Here is a 16391-nt window from a genome sequence, read left to right on the forward strand (position 1 = left end):
CTGTGAATCATCACGCCCCATTAGAAACTCGGCATGACTTACTGTAATATAATCACGTTGATCAAGTGTCATTATATTATACTAACTTATGCATCAGTTCCCAACATTACTTCAATAACATTCATATTTTAAGCTCGAAGTTTTCAGAATATAGAAACTAACAGTTTCTATATGATGTAACACTGATAGTACGAAGAGATTAATGATTTCAGATAAGAATAGTTATAAAATATCTCCAGAAATATGGAGGATATTTATAATGAAGAGTACGATGATATCTTGGAATTTCTAATATCGATGGATGATGAAGAAGATTTATCCGTAAGGGTTTAGATTCAGAAGCAAGGTATCCGCTAAAGATTTCATCAGAAACAGAGTCATTTGGATTCTTTGAAGTCAAACTTATTCTTTGTGATTTGTCCACGGCTTCCTTCATAGTTTCGCATAATCCGCTTTTCAGTACTAAATTTTCTATTGAATGTTTCCAACATAATGATACACAGGAAACACGAAGAGGTATATAATTTTGAACAAGAATATTTATGAAAATATCCTCAGAAATATCGAAGATATTGATGATGATATTTTGGAATTTCTAAGTTCGATGGTTGATGAGGAAGATTTTCTGCAAGATTTTAACATGAGTACAGAGCAAGATATTCGTTGAAGGTTTCATCGGATCCAGAATTACTTGGATTCTTTGAATATATGGTATGGTCCTTATATCTGTCCTTGGTCTCCTTCGTGGTTAGTTCAATCCGTTTTTCAGTTCCAACTTTTCTGAGCTTTTCTAACATACTATTCTTTATCATCAAACTTTTGATGATTATGGTCGTTTACGGTTGTCTATGGTTTCTGTTGCTTCATTCAGCTTTTTCAACATTCAGAGTATTGATTTATGACTAAGTGCTTTTCAGAATTCCAGAAGGAGAGATCATAATTCTAAGAGATAAATGTCATACATATAACTGTGATGTAGATATGCTGTGAGTTTTCAAAGTACTGATTGCTGATTCCCGGTAATTGGTATGGCAGTTCTCGTTACAAGATGCGGATGAGTATATGATAGGGTTTTAATGAATAAATATAATGATTTGTCAGAGAGATTTAAGCCAAGAAGTAACGAGGTTGCTAGTATGTCTACTGGTAATATGGTGGAATATAAAAGAATTCTCCGACATCAAAAGGGTAATCGTATATATCAGGATTATAGTAAGGCTACTTCGAATGAAAAGTCGAAGTTGACTTGCTGGAGTTGTGACAAAATTGGCTACCTTGAAAAAGGATTGAAAAGTTATTTTCGGTAATAACAACGCCAAAGGAGCTAGCACAGACATGGTTTAAACGTTTACTCAGGTTCCGAGTGTGTTCAGGTGCATAACTATATGCATCAATCTTTTCTTCGGTAGATGAAGCGCGGTTGATTCATCCTTTCAATTGAGGTGTTTTCAAGAATCATGAAAGGTTTGAACGCAGATTAGAATTGTCAAGATACAATGGGGTTTAAGATAAAATCAAGTGGCAAACTTGAAGAAATGTTTAGTTTCATAAGTTATAATCAATATTTTAATTCATTTTAATTGTCCAATGTTTTTAGTCCACAGTCGATAGTCCATAGTTGACAGTCCAATAATTCATATATAGTTTAATATATAATATTCGAATTAATTAATACGTATCGTGACCCGTATTCGTCTCAGACTCGATCACAACTCAAAGTATATATATTATTATAGAATCAACCTCAATCCTGTATAGAGAACTCGATCATTACTGCATATAGAGTGTCTATGGTGATTCCAAATAATATATATAGATGTGTCGATATGATATGTCAAAACTTTGTATACGTGTCCCGATATTTAAAGTGCGTAAAATAAATAACATAAATTAAATGACGATAAATAAAGTGCGTAAAGTAAATAACAGAATTTAAATGACAATAAATAAAATTGCGAGAATATAAATTGTGATAAAATAAATTGCGATAATTAAATTGCGATAAATAAAATGTAATACGGAATTAACAGTTAGCTAGGAACAGTTAGCTAAGATTTTGTTAGCGTGGTTTCTTAATAAAATTTAATATTATTAATTAGTCTGTTTTCTAATCAATTTTTATTGTGTCCATTATTTCTTCATTATGCCACTTGTTGGATTCTGATAGGTCAAAATCCAAATATGAAATTGAATTTAAATAAAAAAAATAGTTATTCTTTAGTGAACGGATACGTATCTCGGTGGTTGTAAATAGAATAGTGAATAACTGTTGAATCAGATTCGAAGAATATACAGTGTAACTTATTATTGTGAAATTTAAATATTCCTCGGGTATTACCTACACGTTAAAATATTTTCACCATTAACAGTTTGTACAAAAGAATTTTTTTTTAATTACAATCTTTTTGAAAACATATATACATATATATTTTCTTCAGATGTAATCATGGATTTAATGAGTCAATATGATATTAAACTCATTTGATTTATCGTTAGAACAAGAATATATAATCTCTAACATATTAGAGATTACATAATCACCATATCGAACGAACATAAATGATATAGAACGATTCATAGAACAATAATTATATTCGAGGTACAAAATGAGATGTCGAGGCATGGATTGTTGATGGTACTGGTGTTGTTACTGATGGTTCTGTTAATGCCGGTGATGTTGCTGAAGCTGGTAAGTTTTGCACCATATTCTCCAAATTGATTACTCGAGCGCGAAGCTCGTTGACTTCTTCGATTATCCCGAAATGATTGTCGGTCGGAACGAGCGGATGAATAAGGTTTAGAATCTGAGTTATGATATAGTCGTGGTGAGATATTTGTAAAATGAGGGTGAAATGGTGTTACAAACAGGCTCGCCGGTAAGTGCTTCAGGTTCTTCGCCAAAAGGTGAATTCGGTTAGTGGATGGGATCGCCTTCTGCGCGTCTCCATTGATTAAGTTGACTATGAATCCATCAGATGAATTGGGGATGGATGATTGGTTGATTCATTCTGGTGTCGTTGCTTCCGGAGCTTAGATGACTATCCATTCTGAATAACTGTCGGAATAACTATCGAAATAACTTATTGGAATCTGAGGAACTCGAACTGGTTGAGGGATTCATCTCGTACGATCGGATGAAAGATTTTCGATAAGAATTAGATTATAGGATGTAGATTAGTACCCTGCAATACATAATTTACACATGCATATATAATACTAAAATCCCATAAATTACGGAGGAATCTACAAAATACAACAGGAAAAGTTACCGTAACAGATACGCTAAGATATGAAGTAGCAGATACGCTAAGATATGAATTTTGTCTATACATTATTCATGCAGTCAATGCAGTAAAACGTGTCTAGACTAAGAATGATAAGCAAGTGATTTCCTAAGGATGATAATCAGATGATTTCTGACTAGAAATGATAAGCAAAACTTTTGACATACAGACACGGTCGAAGTCCAGACTCACTGATGCATCCTAACTACTTATCAGTTAGACACACTAATGCAGACCTGGTTCGCTAAGACCTCTGCTCTGATACCAACTGTAGAGACCCGTCCTAATCCATCCGGACGAATTCCATATCGATTATAAACGATTCACAACAGTTGATTACATCGCGAGGTACTTGACCTCTATATGATACATTTTACAAACATTGCATTCAATTTTAAAATACAATTTTTCTTTACAACGAAAATTGACGGCATGCATACCATTTTCAGAACATATCCAACTATAATTGACTTAATAATAATCTTGATAAACTCGATGACTCGAATGCAACGTCTTTTGAAATATGCCATGAATGACTCCAAGTAATGTTTCTAAAATGAGCAAATGCACAGCGGAAGATTTCTTTCGTACCTGAGAATAAACATGCTTTCAAGCGTCAACCAAAAGGTTGGTGAGTTCATTAGTTTAACATAAATAATCATTTCACAATTTTAATAGACCACAAGATTTCATATTTCCATTTCTCATAAACATAAGTCCCATGCATAGAGACAAAAATATCATTCATATGGATTGAACACCTGGTAACCGACATTCACAATATGCATATAAGAATATCCCCATCATTCCGGGATCCTCCTTCGGACATGATATAATTTTCGAAGTACTAAAGCATCCGGTACTTTGGATGGGGCTTGTTGGGCCCGATAGATCTATCTTTAGAGTTCGCGTCAATTAGGGTGTCTGTTCCCTAATTCTTAGAATACCAGACTTAATAAAAAGGGGCATATTCGATTTCGATCATTCAACCATATAATGTAGTTTCAATTACTTGTGTCTATTTCGTAAAACAGTTATAAAAACAGTGCATGTATTCTCAGTCCCAAAAATATATATTGCAAAAGCATTTAAAAAGGGATTAATGAAACTCACCATAATGTATTTTGTAGTAAAAATACATATGACGACAATGAACAAAAGTAGGGTTGGCCTCGGATTCACGAACCTATATCATTTGTATCTTTATTAATACACATAAACGTAATTGAACAATTTATTTATTATATCTTAATTTATATATTATATATTTAATTTGTGTATATTTTCATAATGTTCAATATCTATATAATTATATTAATATATTCCTATTTATTTATACACATATTTGTTTAGTGTTTTATTTAAAAAAATCAATAGTTTGTTATATGTACGTTTTAAATAAATAATATTAGTAAGTTTTATTTATATAGTTATGTGAAATATTAATATATGTAATAAATATATTTTATGCACAAAATATTTATTTGCTTAAAATATAGTTTTTGATACAATAATGATTTACTAATAATAATAATAATAATAACTTTATTAATAATAATTCTAATAATGATACTGTTAATGTTGATACTTATAATAATAATAATATTAGATATCTTATTGATAATGATAATATTAATAATCATATTAGTCAATAATAATACTTATTTTGATAATAATAATAATATTTATAACAATGATAGTAATAATAATAACTATATTAACACTAATCATGATAATCATAATAATGATACAATGTTCATATTAATTTTAGTAATAATAATAATAATAATACTAAATATTAGTATTTTGTAATGGTAATAATGTTAGTAATGATTTACTTACCATAATTATAACAATAATAATAAGTGTTAGTTAAAGATACTAATAATTTTAATATTAGTAATAATAATAATCAAATTAATAATAATAGTCAAATTAATAATAATACCAATGATAATAATTATAACAATAATAATAATAACAATAATAATAATACTATTAATAATAATAATAATAATAATAATAATAATAATAATAATAATAATTTCTAAAAAAGAAAACTACCTTAGAAAAGGCCCTAAAAAAGAAATGCACCCAACCGGGCTCGAACCCGAGACCTCTCGAATACCCAACACATTCTTTACCACTCGTCTGTTTCTATTTTTCTGATTACATACTCAGCGCAATTAAATATAACCCGCCTCAGCTAGTTCTCCTTCTTCTTCACCTTCCCATTCACTGGAACTCCTTCTAATCCTCACGGTTTTAATAAAATTTTAATTTATGAATATAAATTGAAAAGCAAACGACTAGTTTGGGTATCCTAATGTCAGAATCAGATCGAACAGAAAAATAATAAAAAAATAGTAGTAACAGATATTGAAGAACACGAGTATGAACTTAAAACTGATTTCGACACTAGAGGCTATGAGAGCCTACGAGTTCTTCATGAAAAAGGTTCACAATTGTGATTAGAAACTAATTGAATCGTTAATTTAACTTAACATGTAAAAACAAACTCGAATTTAATGATGAACACTTCGTTGACTTTTTAGCAAATAAACTTTGACTCAAAAATTCGATTTCAATTCAGTAAATTAAGGATTGAAACTTCTCAGATAGATTAAATAGAAGGTTTCTAACAACACTACATTTATAGATTTTAAAAAATACTTCGATTTCGATTTTTGATAAAAATAAGTATGAAACAGAGGTATCGAGCTGACACGGTATCTTTTTCAGTTTTAATTTAAGGAATTTAACTAATTACTTTTGATAATTGATAATGATAAACGTTGGAATGATTTATCTATAATACCTGTGTACAGAATCGATTTATAGTAATGAACTTGACAGTTGATTCAATCAGGAATAAACAGAAACAAAAAAAAATATAGTGGATATTGATTATAACTAAATTGTTTGATTATGGAACTTTATGGAAATTAATCGTACCAATCAACAGACAAAAACAAGAGTTTAATACAGTTGATTGAGAAGTAAACGGATTCTAGCTCTAGATATATAAATCTGTTTATAAATAAATAAGTAAGTAACTATATAATAATATTAATACTCATAATAATTATATAAGTAATAAAAATAATAAAACTAATAATAATGGTAATAATATCAATAATAATAATAATAATTATATTAATATTAATAATAAATGATAATGATATATATAAAAAATATGATAATGTTGATAAGATTAATAATACTAATCATAATAAAAATGATATCACTAATATTATAACTAATACTAGTAACAACAGCACTTATAATAATATGTATAAAAAAATGATATCAAATTAAATTGTATTACTTTTATAATAACGATTCTTAATGGTAAAGGTAAAAAATACCTAATAATATAACAATATTGTTAATTAACATTAATGAAAATGATAAAAATAATAATACTATTAATAATGATGTAACAAGTTACATGTAACAACTTTTAATAATATTAATAATACAGATATTAATATCAATATTAACATTAGTAATAATAATGAAAGTAGTAATAATAATATTGATATATTATTTATATTCTAACTTGTAATTCATATTAACTTACATTTCATTACTTATGTAATACTTAATAACATGTTTGAATATTTAATATATATATATATATATATATATATATATATATATATATATATATATATATATATATATATATATATATATATATATATATATATATATTATATTAATTGTGTATATAATTCATACATATATTTATATATAATTATTTTATTATTTATTTACACACAATTGTTCGTGAATCGTCGGAAGTAGTCAAAGGGTATTTGAATATAGGAACACAGTTCTAAAATTTTTGAAACTTAACATTACAGACTTTGTTTATCGTGTCGGAATTATATAAAGATCAGGTTTAAATTTGGTCGGAAATTCCCAGGTCATCACAAACATTACCACTAACTCTACTACTACCATCTACCTGCTCATTTGACAGAAAATCTTCCGAAACAGTTAGAAACACCAGATTAAGAACCACTATAACCACCAACCTACTTTTTCCCCCTATAAGACATACTATTAATGCAAACTAACAATATATCCATTTAGAAACAGAAATTATGAAGTTAAAGGGCAAAATTTAGCAACGACACTCGGTTACCCAATAAGCAAATTTAAAAAAAACACAAAAAAGAAAACAGAGAATAGACACTTACAGTTGGATGAACTGGTTACAAAAAACACCAACCTTTTTTGTAGTAACTGGTTACATGGCAGCAACCAAAACAATGCAGGTACAACCCTATAATTCCGTAGACTCGTAAGTTCAAAATAAATAATAAATATGAATATGAATATGAATATGAATTATGCTGTGTATAAAATGAAATGTATGTGAATTATAATGAACCTACCTATGGGAAAGTTTGAACTTCACTAACTGAGAAATCGAAATGCATCAACAAAAGTACTTGAAAAACGGCAAGCAAAGGTACAACAAACCCAAAAAACCTGCAACGGCAACAACAATTTTAAAACGAACAAAAAAAAAGGAAGAGGGTTATATGTGACGACCCGGAAATTTTTGACCAAATTTAAACTTAATCCTTATATGTTTCTGACACGATAAGCAAAGTCTATAATGTTGAAATCTCAAAAACTTTGAACTGTGTTCATATATTCAATTGACCTTCGACTGCTCTCGACGATTCACGAACAATTAATTGTAAATAGATTTGTGTGTATGTATATATAAATAATAATTCGAAATATAATTTGAAGTATTATATGATATTATAATAATTATTATTTAAAGCATATCAATATATAAATAAAGTATATTAAAAAAAATATTAAATGATTGTAATACTCGTTGGACGTTTTGATTATTATTTAGAGAAGTTTAATTCGAACTTATGTGAATTTAAAATAAACGGTGATTCGAAAATAAGTTCTATAAATTTTTAGGATTACTAAAAATGTATTTAGGATCTAGTTATTAAATTTTAACACTTTTTATATTTTACATTAGATCGAGCGCGGACAGTTAAGTTAATAGTTAATGACTGAATTTTATACCATAATGACCAAAATAAATAAAGCTATTTAATTTAAAAATATGGGATTTTTCTGAAGACTTTTTATCCGCCACGGTTTAGCAACGGACTACGAATTATCACCCGTGGAGAACTGTCAGCAGATTAAAATTATTGAGAGGCTGCTATGTATTATTTATTATATTAAAAGTCACACATGGGTTATTTATATATCCTTATATATATTTCTGTATGTTGGATCCACTCATCATGTAACCACCACTCACCCACCTTATTCATCGTATTCGAAAATGAATAAAGAACATCACTGCTACTACTTTAGAATAGCTGTTTATCTCTTTTGTTTCTCATTCCTTCGTGAACCCATCTTAAATCAAACCACCTACAGCTATGTTTTCATTTCATTCATGAGAACACCATTAATAACCATCAAACTAGTATGCTGCTAATTCTCGTCTTCTTCTTCTGTTTGGCAAAACAATCACCATCTCATCATGTCCACTCCAACAACACCATGAAATCATTTTTGTTTCTGTAATCAACCGCCACTGTGTCTACTTCATTCTTATTTCTATTCAAGCAAACCGAACTACATATATCTAGTTGATTGTTCCTGTTTTTCGTTTGATCATCCAACCTTAAATCATAACAAATCATCACCTTCAAACAAACACTTGATCCATGGCTACTACTAACCTACCGTTTATGTTACTGCTTCATTTTTGGTTCCTGTACAACAATAATGAAGTTAATGAGCCATCGTTGGGGAACCAAGCTACTACTACTGTATGCTTCTTCTACTATTCCGGTTAACCCATAAACCACATCACCACCGGAGGTCATCACAATCCACATATATCATCAACCTCTTACAACTACCTTTTATTTCGTGCTCGATTTTTCTAGTGTGACTGATTAGTTCAAACACTATCTTCACAACAATAAATCCCGCTACTTGAGCTATCCTAGTTCGGTATTCTATGCAAACTAGATCGAAACCCACTTTAGTTTTCTGTTGTTCGAAAGTACAACACCAATCAACACTTCATTATCTTCATCATCCTTAGTCGAACACCACACCACTTAACCACTCTTAAACTACTTATTGTCCCTCTTTGGTTTATAACCAAAACACGACACCACTGCACCATCACCGTAAACTTCACTACCTAATTATGTGAACCACTCTCATCACCATCTTCAACATAAAGCCACCACCTTTGATCACCCCATAACTGTCACCATGTTACCTCCTCGTTAATATTCAGTCATCCTTCGAACACCCTTGTTTACTATAACTGTGACCAATCAAACACCACCACCACATGTTCAAATAAATCGCCACATGCTATTGTTTTAGTTCGATTTACAGCTATTATGTTGACTCGACGAGAAAACATGAAGGTATGATGCTCATGCTCAGCTCCTTGTACGAAACCCACCATCAAATCTTGTTTAAAATAATGAGGGTACCATAATTTATGATAACAACCCTTACATTCTTTTTATTGCTGGCCGACAAGCTATTAAACAAAAGAACCACTTGTTTTATTTTATTCAAGTAATGCTCAATAACTGTTTCCTATTTCGGTGTCTTTTTTTTTTTTTTTTTTTTTTTACAAAACCACAGCTGAACCCATATTCGTTAATTGATAACGGGTTTGCAGTTGGTCGTATTGGGCTACTATTGGGCTATTAGAAACCCACATCGACTGCTTTTGTTGCTGTACACATATTCGATGAAGCAAACGATGTTGCTACTCGATTTTTCGAAGATATCTCACCTGTTGCAACTATAAACTTCTGGTTCTAATTCTAATTCTGTAAAAATGATGAAGAAATGGCGTGATAATAATGATAGAAAGAACGAGATTATGATGATGGCAATGGAAAAAGATGAAGATATTGATATAGTTAAAATGGTTGAAGACGAAGATGATTATGGATGATGAGTCTATGATGATGTTGTATGATGACGATGATGGTGTTTATGATCGAGAAAGATGACGAGAGTAAGATATTGATGATGATCATGGAAGAATGATTATGATGACGATGATATTACCGATGATGATGATGATAAACGTAATTAATATAGATGATGATAGTTAATGTTAATTTGAAGATCGCGAGTTTATGTAAAGTTTAGAAAGATGAAGAGGAAAAACCGAAATTACTAGTTAAAAAGAAAATTATGTACCACACGGACCAGAAAAGGGAGATAGATCATATGGTTAGGGGTGTTTGGTTTAACTGAGAGGTCTCGAGTTCGAGTCCGGGTAATGGCGTTTAATTTTTGGAACGCTTATTTCTTAAGGTTCGTGAATCCGAGGTTAACCCTGCATTGTTCAGTGCCGTCATATGTATTTTTACTACAAAATACCGTATTGTGAGTTCATTTGCTCCCTTTTACTCATTACATTTTTGGGACTGAGAATACATGCGCTGTTTTTACAACTGCTTTATTAAATGCTTTTGAAATATATTTTAAACTGCGACATGAAATGCTTTTATAAATGTTTGACGAGATAGACACAAGCAAAACATTCCTCGAATGAATTATTATGCAGACAGAAGTTCTGTGAATTATTATTGAATTAGTTGGATGTTATAATTGCCACTAATTGTTATGAATATTTTCCCCTGATTATTATTGCTTGGTAACCTAAGAATTAGAATCGGGTATGACCCTAATTCACGCGAATCCTAAAGGTAGCTACCGGGTTTAACACCCCCACCCAGAATGTTCACTAGACGGAAGAGCTAGTGGGCGTGGTGTTTAGTACTTCGAGGTTTATATATTATACAGATGAGATGTTCTGTTTTGGGGATATTATTGATGCGCATTATATGTTAAGGTCGGTTACCAAGCCAAGCAATGAATGAAAAGTGAATGTTATGTATCGAGAGAATGATTTTATACACAAGTTATGTGTATGATATTTTTGTACACGAGATATGTGTACGGTTACTAAGATTTATGAAAATGGTTTCGTACACGAAATAGGTGTACTGTATTTAAATCTTGTGGTCTATCAAAATGATGAATTTTATTGTTTTATGATAAACCTATGAACTCACCAACCTTTTGGTTGACACTTGAAAACATGTTTATTCTCAGGTATGAAAGAAATCTTTCGCTGTGCATTTGCTCATTCTAGGGATATACTTGGAGTCATTCATGACATATTTCAAAAGACGTTGCATTCGAGTCGTTGAGTTCATCAAGATTATTATTAAGTCAATTATAGTTGGATATATTATGAAATGATATGCATGCCGTCAACTTTCGATGTAATGAAAGTTTGTCTTTTTAAAAACGAATGCAATGTTTGTAAAATGTATCTTATAGAGGTCAAGTACCTCGCGATGAAATCAACTATTGTGAATCGTTTATAATGTATATGAACGGGTCCTTTCATTATACAATAATTTCTTGTACTGTAACATCTGCTAAAACTCATAGCAAACAGATCACTAGCACTTTATAGAAAAAGGGTCAGTTATGTCATAGATTCCATTATAACACGAACAACCACAACCTAGAACACATAAAAGGAAGCAAGCAACATCAAGAACAATAAACGAACACAACATCAAATAAACACAATAAATAAACGCACCTGGAAAAAGGATAAATTACAATTGAAGAAGGGAGCGAACACTACAATTAACACAAACAATCAGGCAACAAATAACAAGAAACTCAGGACCCAAAATTGCAAAACAAACTAAAAACGAAATCAGTGATAATTACCTGTATAGAACAAAAGATGAGAGGAAGTATCCACATAGCTGCTGAAAATTTCTAGATCGAGAGAAAAAGAAGTGAGTGTAGGTCAGATCTGAAATATGTGGCTTAAAAAAAGTGTGGCGTGTTTTTGTTGATTAATGAAGAAAGGAGGTGAGGTTGAAGGTAAGGGAGAAAGCATAGTTGAACAGAAGAAGTGTCGGGAGATGTTGAGCTGAAAAGAAAAAGAAAAGAAATTCTAAAGTGGAGCAAAAGGTGAGCAGTAGACGTATGTGAGTGAAGGGTGTAAACGTGGACCAATGAGAGAAGAAAAAACACACTTGTTATTAGTACTAGTAAAACTAGTAAAATGACCCGTGAAATCACGGGTTTGTTTAAACGAAACAAATAAATGACATGTTTTAGGTATTTAGTGAATGTAAATGCTGAAGTCATTTATTTTAATGATCCGTTTGACTAAGAAACTTGTTCTTTTTTTTACAAATATATAGAGACATGTATTTTCGCATACATATGTAACGTAATTAATTTCGTAAAAAGAATCCGTTTTTAAATATTAATAACATAATAATTATAATTATAATTATTGTATTAAAAGTAAATAATAATAATAAAATTCGGTCAAAGTTGAGTATTTATATTTTTAATAGTAATATTAATAATAATAATTAGTAATAATAAATGCCTTTTAAATTTTTTTAGAAAATTAAAATTACAATTTAGGAGAGATTAGTATTTCTTTTTATAAAAGATTTCCTATTATTTTTTAATTAAATTAATATATAATTATGACATCATTATTATGAAAATTAAAGGGTAATTAGCTTAATGATGATATCATCATTTTAGAGGTTTATATGACTATATAGATGTGTATGATGTGTATAATACAATTTTTTTGAGCTCATATTTAGTGTTTTATCGATTATTTGTCATTTGAATTTTAATAATTCTAATGAACGGGTTCATAATTTATGCTTTTATAATCAATCTAATATTTTCGATACAAATGTTATCAACAATAAAATACACGCTCATAAAACTTGTAAAATTTTTTTATAAAAAATAAGAAACAAAAACTGGTGAGATATATATAGCGATTAGCGACTGATACATACACATGTTGAATCCCCCAAAAAGGAGTGGTCCTTTGTTGTCGCCGTTCTCATCACCATCACTCCTCCCCCAATTCCGATCAAATAATTCACAAATTTCTGTTTAATCACGTCAAATATCCAGCGATCTAATGCTATTGCAGGTCGGTTTGTTATTCCTTTTATTATTATTATTATTATTATTAATATACGAAATACATGTATATCTATTCAATTCAGTGATCTAGGGTTCTTATTTTCAGTTTTTTTTTTTTTTTATCTCGTATTAAAAATGTTCAATATATCTATATGAATTTTGTTAGCCGCTATCATTACAATTGTATTAAGATTGGATCTGAATGAATTTCAAAATTATGACATGGTTTTGCATAAATTTGATGGATAATATATTTTGTATGCTTTAATTTAAGATCTTTGGTTCGAGTTTTTTGGTTTGAATCCAGGAAGGAATAATTAATTGTGAATTAAATGTGTTCTATTTTTTAGTTTCAAATGTTAAATTTTGAAATTGCAATCTTATAAGCAATGTGGGAGATTCCTTTTTTGTGATTAATTTGTTTACGGTTTACGTTGTGAACTGGTTTGATTATTTGCCTAAATATCAAACCAAAATTATACACTTTCTACTTTATTCCGTTTCTTAGGGATGAAGCAAAATCCCACAATTAAAGAAAGCCTTTGTTAATCAATTGATTTATATTTGCAACCCTAATCTTGCATTAACACTCCAAATTATAATAACAACCAAGGAATAGAAACCAGAGATGGGCGGCAGAGTATAAAGAAAACGGGCCTAAGAAACGGAAGTATTTTATGTTAGTGTGATTTTACCGTCACTTAAACAACCGAATGCTAGGATTCGTTTTGTACTTCAGTTGATTTGTTGCAGTTCAGTTTAGTGGCGCTTATACTGTTCTGTATGCATCATGTTTGTAGTTTTCGAAGGTTTGATTGCTCAAATAACAACTAACACAACTTTTCTTTATCTGCAGGTATATGAATTAATGCTGTAAACAGTGAAAACTTTTTATAAGTGATGATATAGTAGCAACATATTGCTTGGTGAAAATAAATACAGTTATATGGCAGATGGTGTATCAAGCTTCTGGGGTCCGGTCACATCCTCCCATGAATGGTGTGAGAAGAATTATGTATTTTCTTCTTACATTGCTGAGTTTTACAATACCATTTCAACTATTCCATGCATTCTTTTGGCACTCATCGGCCTTTTAAGTTCCCTGATACAACGTTTCGAGAAGAGATTTAGTGTTCTACACTTGTCAAATATGGCACTTGCTATTGGAAGCATGATGTATCATGCTACACTACAACACGTGTAAGTAAACATTTTATAATAATATAATTAGGCTCTCTGCGTTTCCAGAATATTGAGTTGAGCATTTCATCTGATTAAATTTTTCCCTGTGTTTGAATTTTACACACGTTTTCCATGTTCTAAATGTTATAGGCTATATTCTTGAAGTAAATAAGCTACAACACATAGTTCAATATATATGATCTTGTTTGCTATTTACCTTAAGAATGTGCTATGATTACGTATATTCATGTGTGCGAAGTTATTGGACACACTATCTTTTCATTGTTGACAAGCATGCTTTGTAACCAAGTGTTTTGATAAACATTTTTTTGAACACACCTTTAGCTGTAAATGGTTGAATCAACCTAGCTTTTTTGGGTATTAATATATGTCTTAATGCAAGTCATCCTTTTTTATTACAGTATGATATTTGTGACCCTATTCAGTGATATTTAATTTTTGAGAAATACTAAATTCACACAAAAAACATTCACACAATGATGTCCTCCTGTTCCGTGTCTCGATGGTACTCTTTAGAACCACTTTTCAATTCAGTCTGGAAAGAATATATATTTGAATAAAAACTTTGTCATCACAATTGTTCATGATTATGAAGGTTAATTATCTACTAATCAAGGTTTACTTTTAATTTCACCTGCAGACAACAACAAAGTGATGAAACTCCAATGGTGTGGGAAATGCTTCTCTACATATATATCCTCTATTCACCCGATTGGCATTATCGTAGCACAATGCCTACGTTCCTCTTCCTCTACGGCGTCTCGTTTGCCGTTATCCATTCCGTAATCCGTTTCGATATCGGCTTCAAAATCCATTACGTGATGCTATGCCTATTGTGCATTCCCCGGGTTTACAAATACTACATATATACACAAGACACATCCGCCAAAAGACTTGCAAAATTTTACGTGGCTACTCTCCTTCTTGGTAGCTTGTGTTGGTTAGTTGACCGATTTTGCTGCAGTCAAATATCAAGTTGGCCAGTCAACCCGCAAGGTCACGCGTTATGGCACGTCTTAATGGGATTCAATTCGTACTTTGCAAACACGTTTCTGATGTTTTGCCGTGCCCAACAAAGAGAGTGGGACCCAAAAGTAGTTTATTTTATGGGCGTTCTTCCGTACGTAAAGATTGAGAAACAAAAGACTCAATAAGATGGCGATGGAAGTAGATACAAGATTCCGGGACCCACGAAGATAGCAGGAGGTAACATTCCAGATCGATTTGGTTTTCTTTAATATGGTTTTTGATTGATGAATTGACAAGGTTAGGTTTTTTTGTGAACTTCTAGTTTGTGAAAGTAGGATGTTTCATGTTTGTGTAACATATCCTATGGTTTTGTTTAGCTTTTCATGACACAGTTCAAGGAATGTAGTTGCATCATTTTTATTAAAGTTATAGGTTTATTTTTCTGGTTCAATTTAGTAAGGTTGCAAAGAAGTTTGCATATGTAGTACGTTGTTTATCTGTGGAAGTTTGCAACTACTCGGTTTCTGCAACTCTCAGAATACTCTGTCAAACTCGGTCAAAACTCGAGATTACTCGAAAAATTTGGTCAAAACTCGGCCAAAACAACATTCGATCAACATTCGATCAACATTCGAGTACTCCCTGAAAAGTCACGACTAAGTAATCACTGAGTAGCAATTTTTGTAACCTTGAATGTCACTTGATATTTTGACAAGTGGACTGATCCTTTAAACGAACACTCTTTACAAATTGTAAAAGTGACATTTTCTATAGAATATCCTTACGTATCCGGTGTATAAGTTTCTGCATGAAGTATGATATGTTCGTGAGAAACCTTTTGAAAAAAGGTCAGAAATAAGTAACCAAGGGTGCAAATATTAAAAG

The 16391-nt window shown here is 30.7% G+C and overlaps 1 protein-coding gene and 1 long non-coding RNA gene across 2 annotated transcripts in view; one reads left to right on the plus strand and one right to left on the minus strand.

Annotated features, from left to right (window-relative positions):
* LOC139843559 (uncharacterized) overlaps positions 1 to 7807 on the minus strand; it is a 29713-nt gene extending 21906 nt beyond the window's left edge. The window contains exons 1-2 of the long non-coding RNA XR_011757617.1: positions 7691 to 7807; positions 7525 to 7578 (exon numbers count right to left, since the gene is read on the minus strand). This is a non-coding gene — a long non-coding RNA (uncharacterized lncRNA). The remainder of the gene's footprint in view (positions 1 to 7524; positions 7579 to 7690) is intronic.
* A 5406-nt stretch (positions 7808 to 13213) lies between these two features.
* On the plus strand, positions 13214 to 16030 carry LOC139843534 (alkaline ceramidase-like). The gene is made up of 3 exons (XM_071833634.1): positions 13214 to 13341; positions 14191 to 14534; positions 15178 to 16030. The coding sequence occupies exons 2-3, from the start codon at positions 14281 to 14283 to the stop codon at positions 15689 to 15691; spliced, it is 768 nt and encodes a 255-aa protein (XP_071689735.1). The 5' UTR covers positions 13214 to 13341; positions 14191 to 14280; the 3' UTR covers positions 15692 to 16030.
* The last annotated feature ends 361 nt before the right edge of the window (positions 16031 to 16391 follow it).

The sequence above is a fragment of the Rutidosis leptorrhynchoides genome, chromosome 4 (genome assembly GCF_046630445.1).
Source record: "Rutidosis leptorrhynchoides isolate AG116_Rl617_1_P2 chromosome 4, CSIRO_AGI_Rlap_v1, whole genome shotgun sequence".
Lineage (NCBI taxonomy): Eukaryota > Viridiplantae > Streptophyta > Magnoliopsida > Asterales > Asteraceae > Rutidosis > Rutidosis leptorrhynchoides.

Coding starts and splice junctions, on each gene's coding strand:
- LOC139843534 (XM_071833634.1), top strand. CDS start 14,281: ATGGCAGATGGTGTATCAAGCTTCTGGGGTCCGGTCACATCCTCCCAT. Junction 14,535..15,177: donor CATGCTACACTACAACACGT/GTAAGTAAACAT, acceptor TTTCACCTGCAG/ACAACAACAAAGTGATGAAA.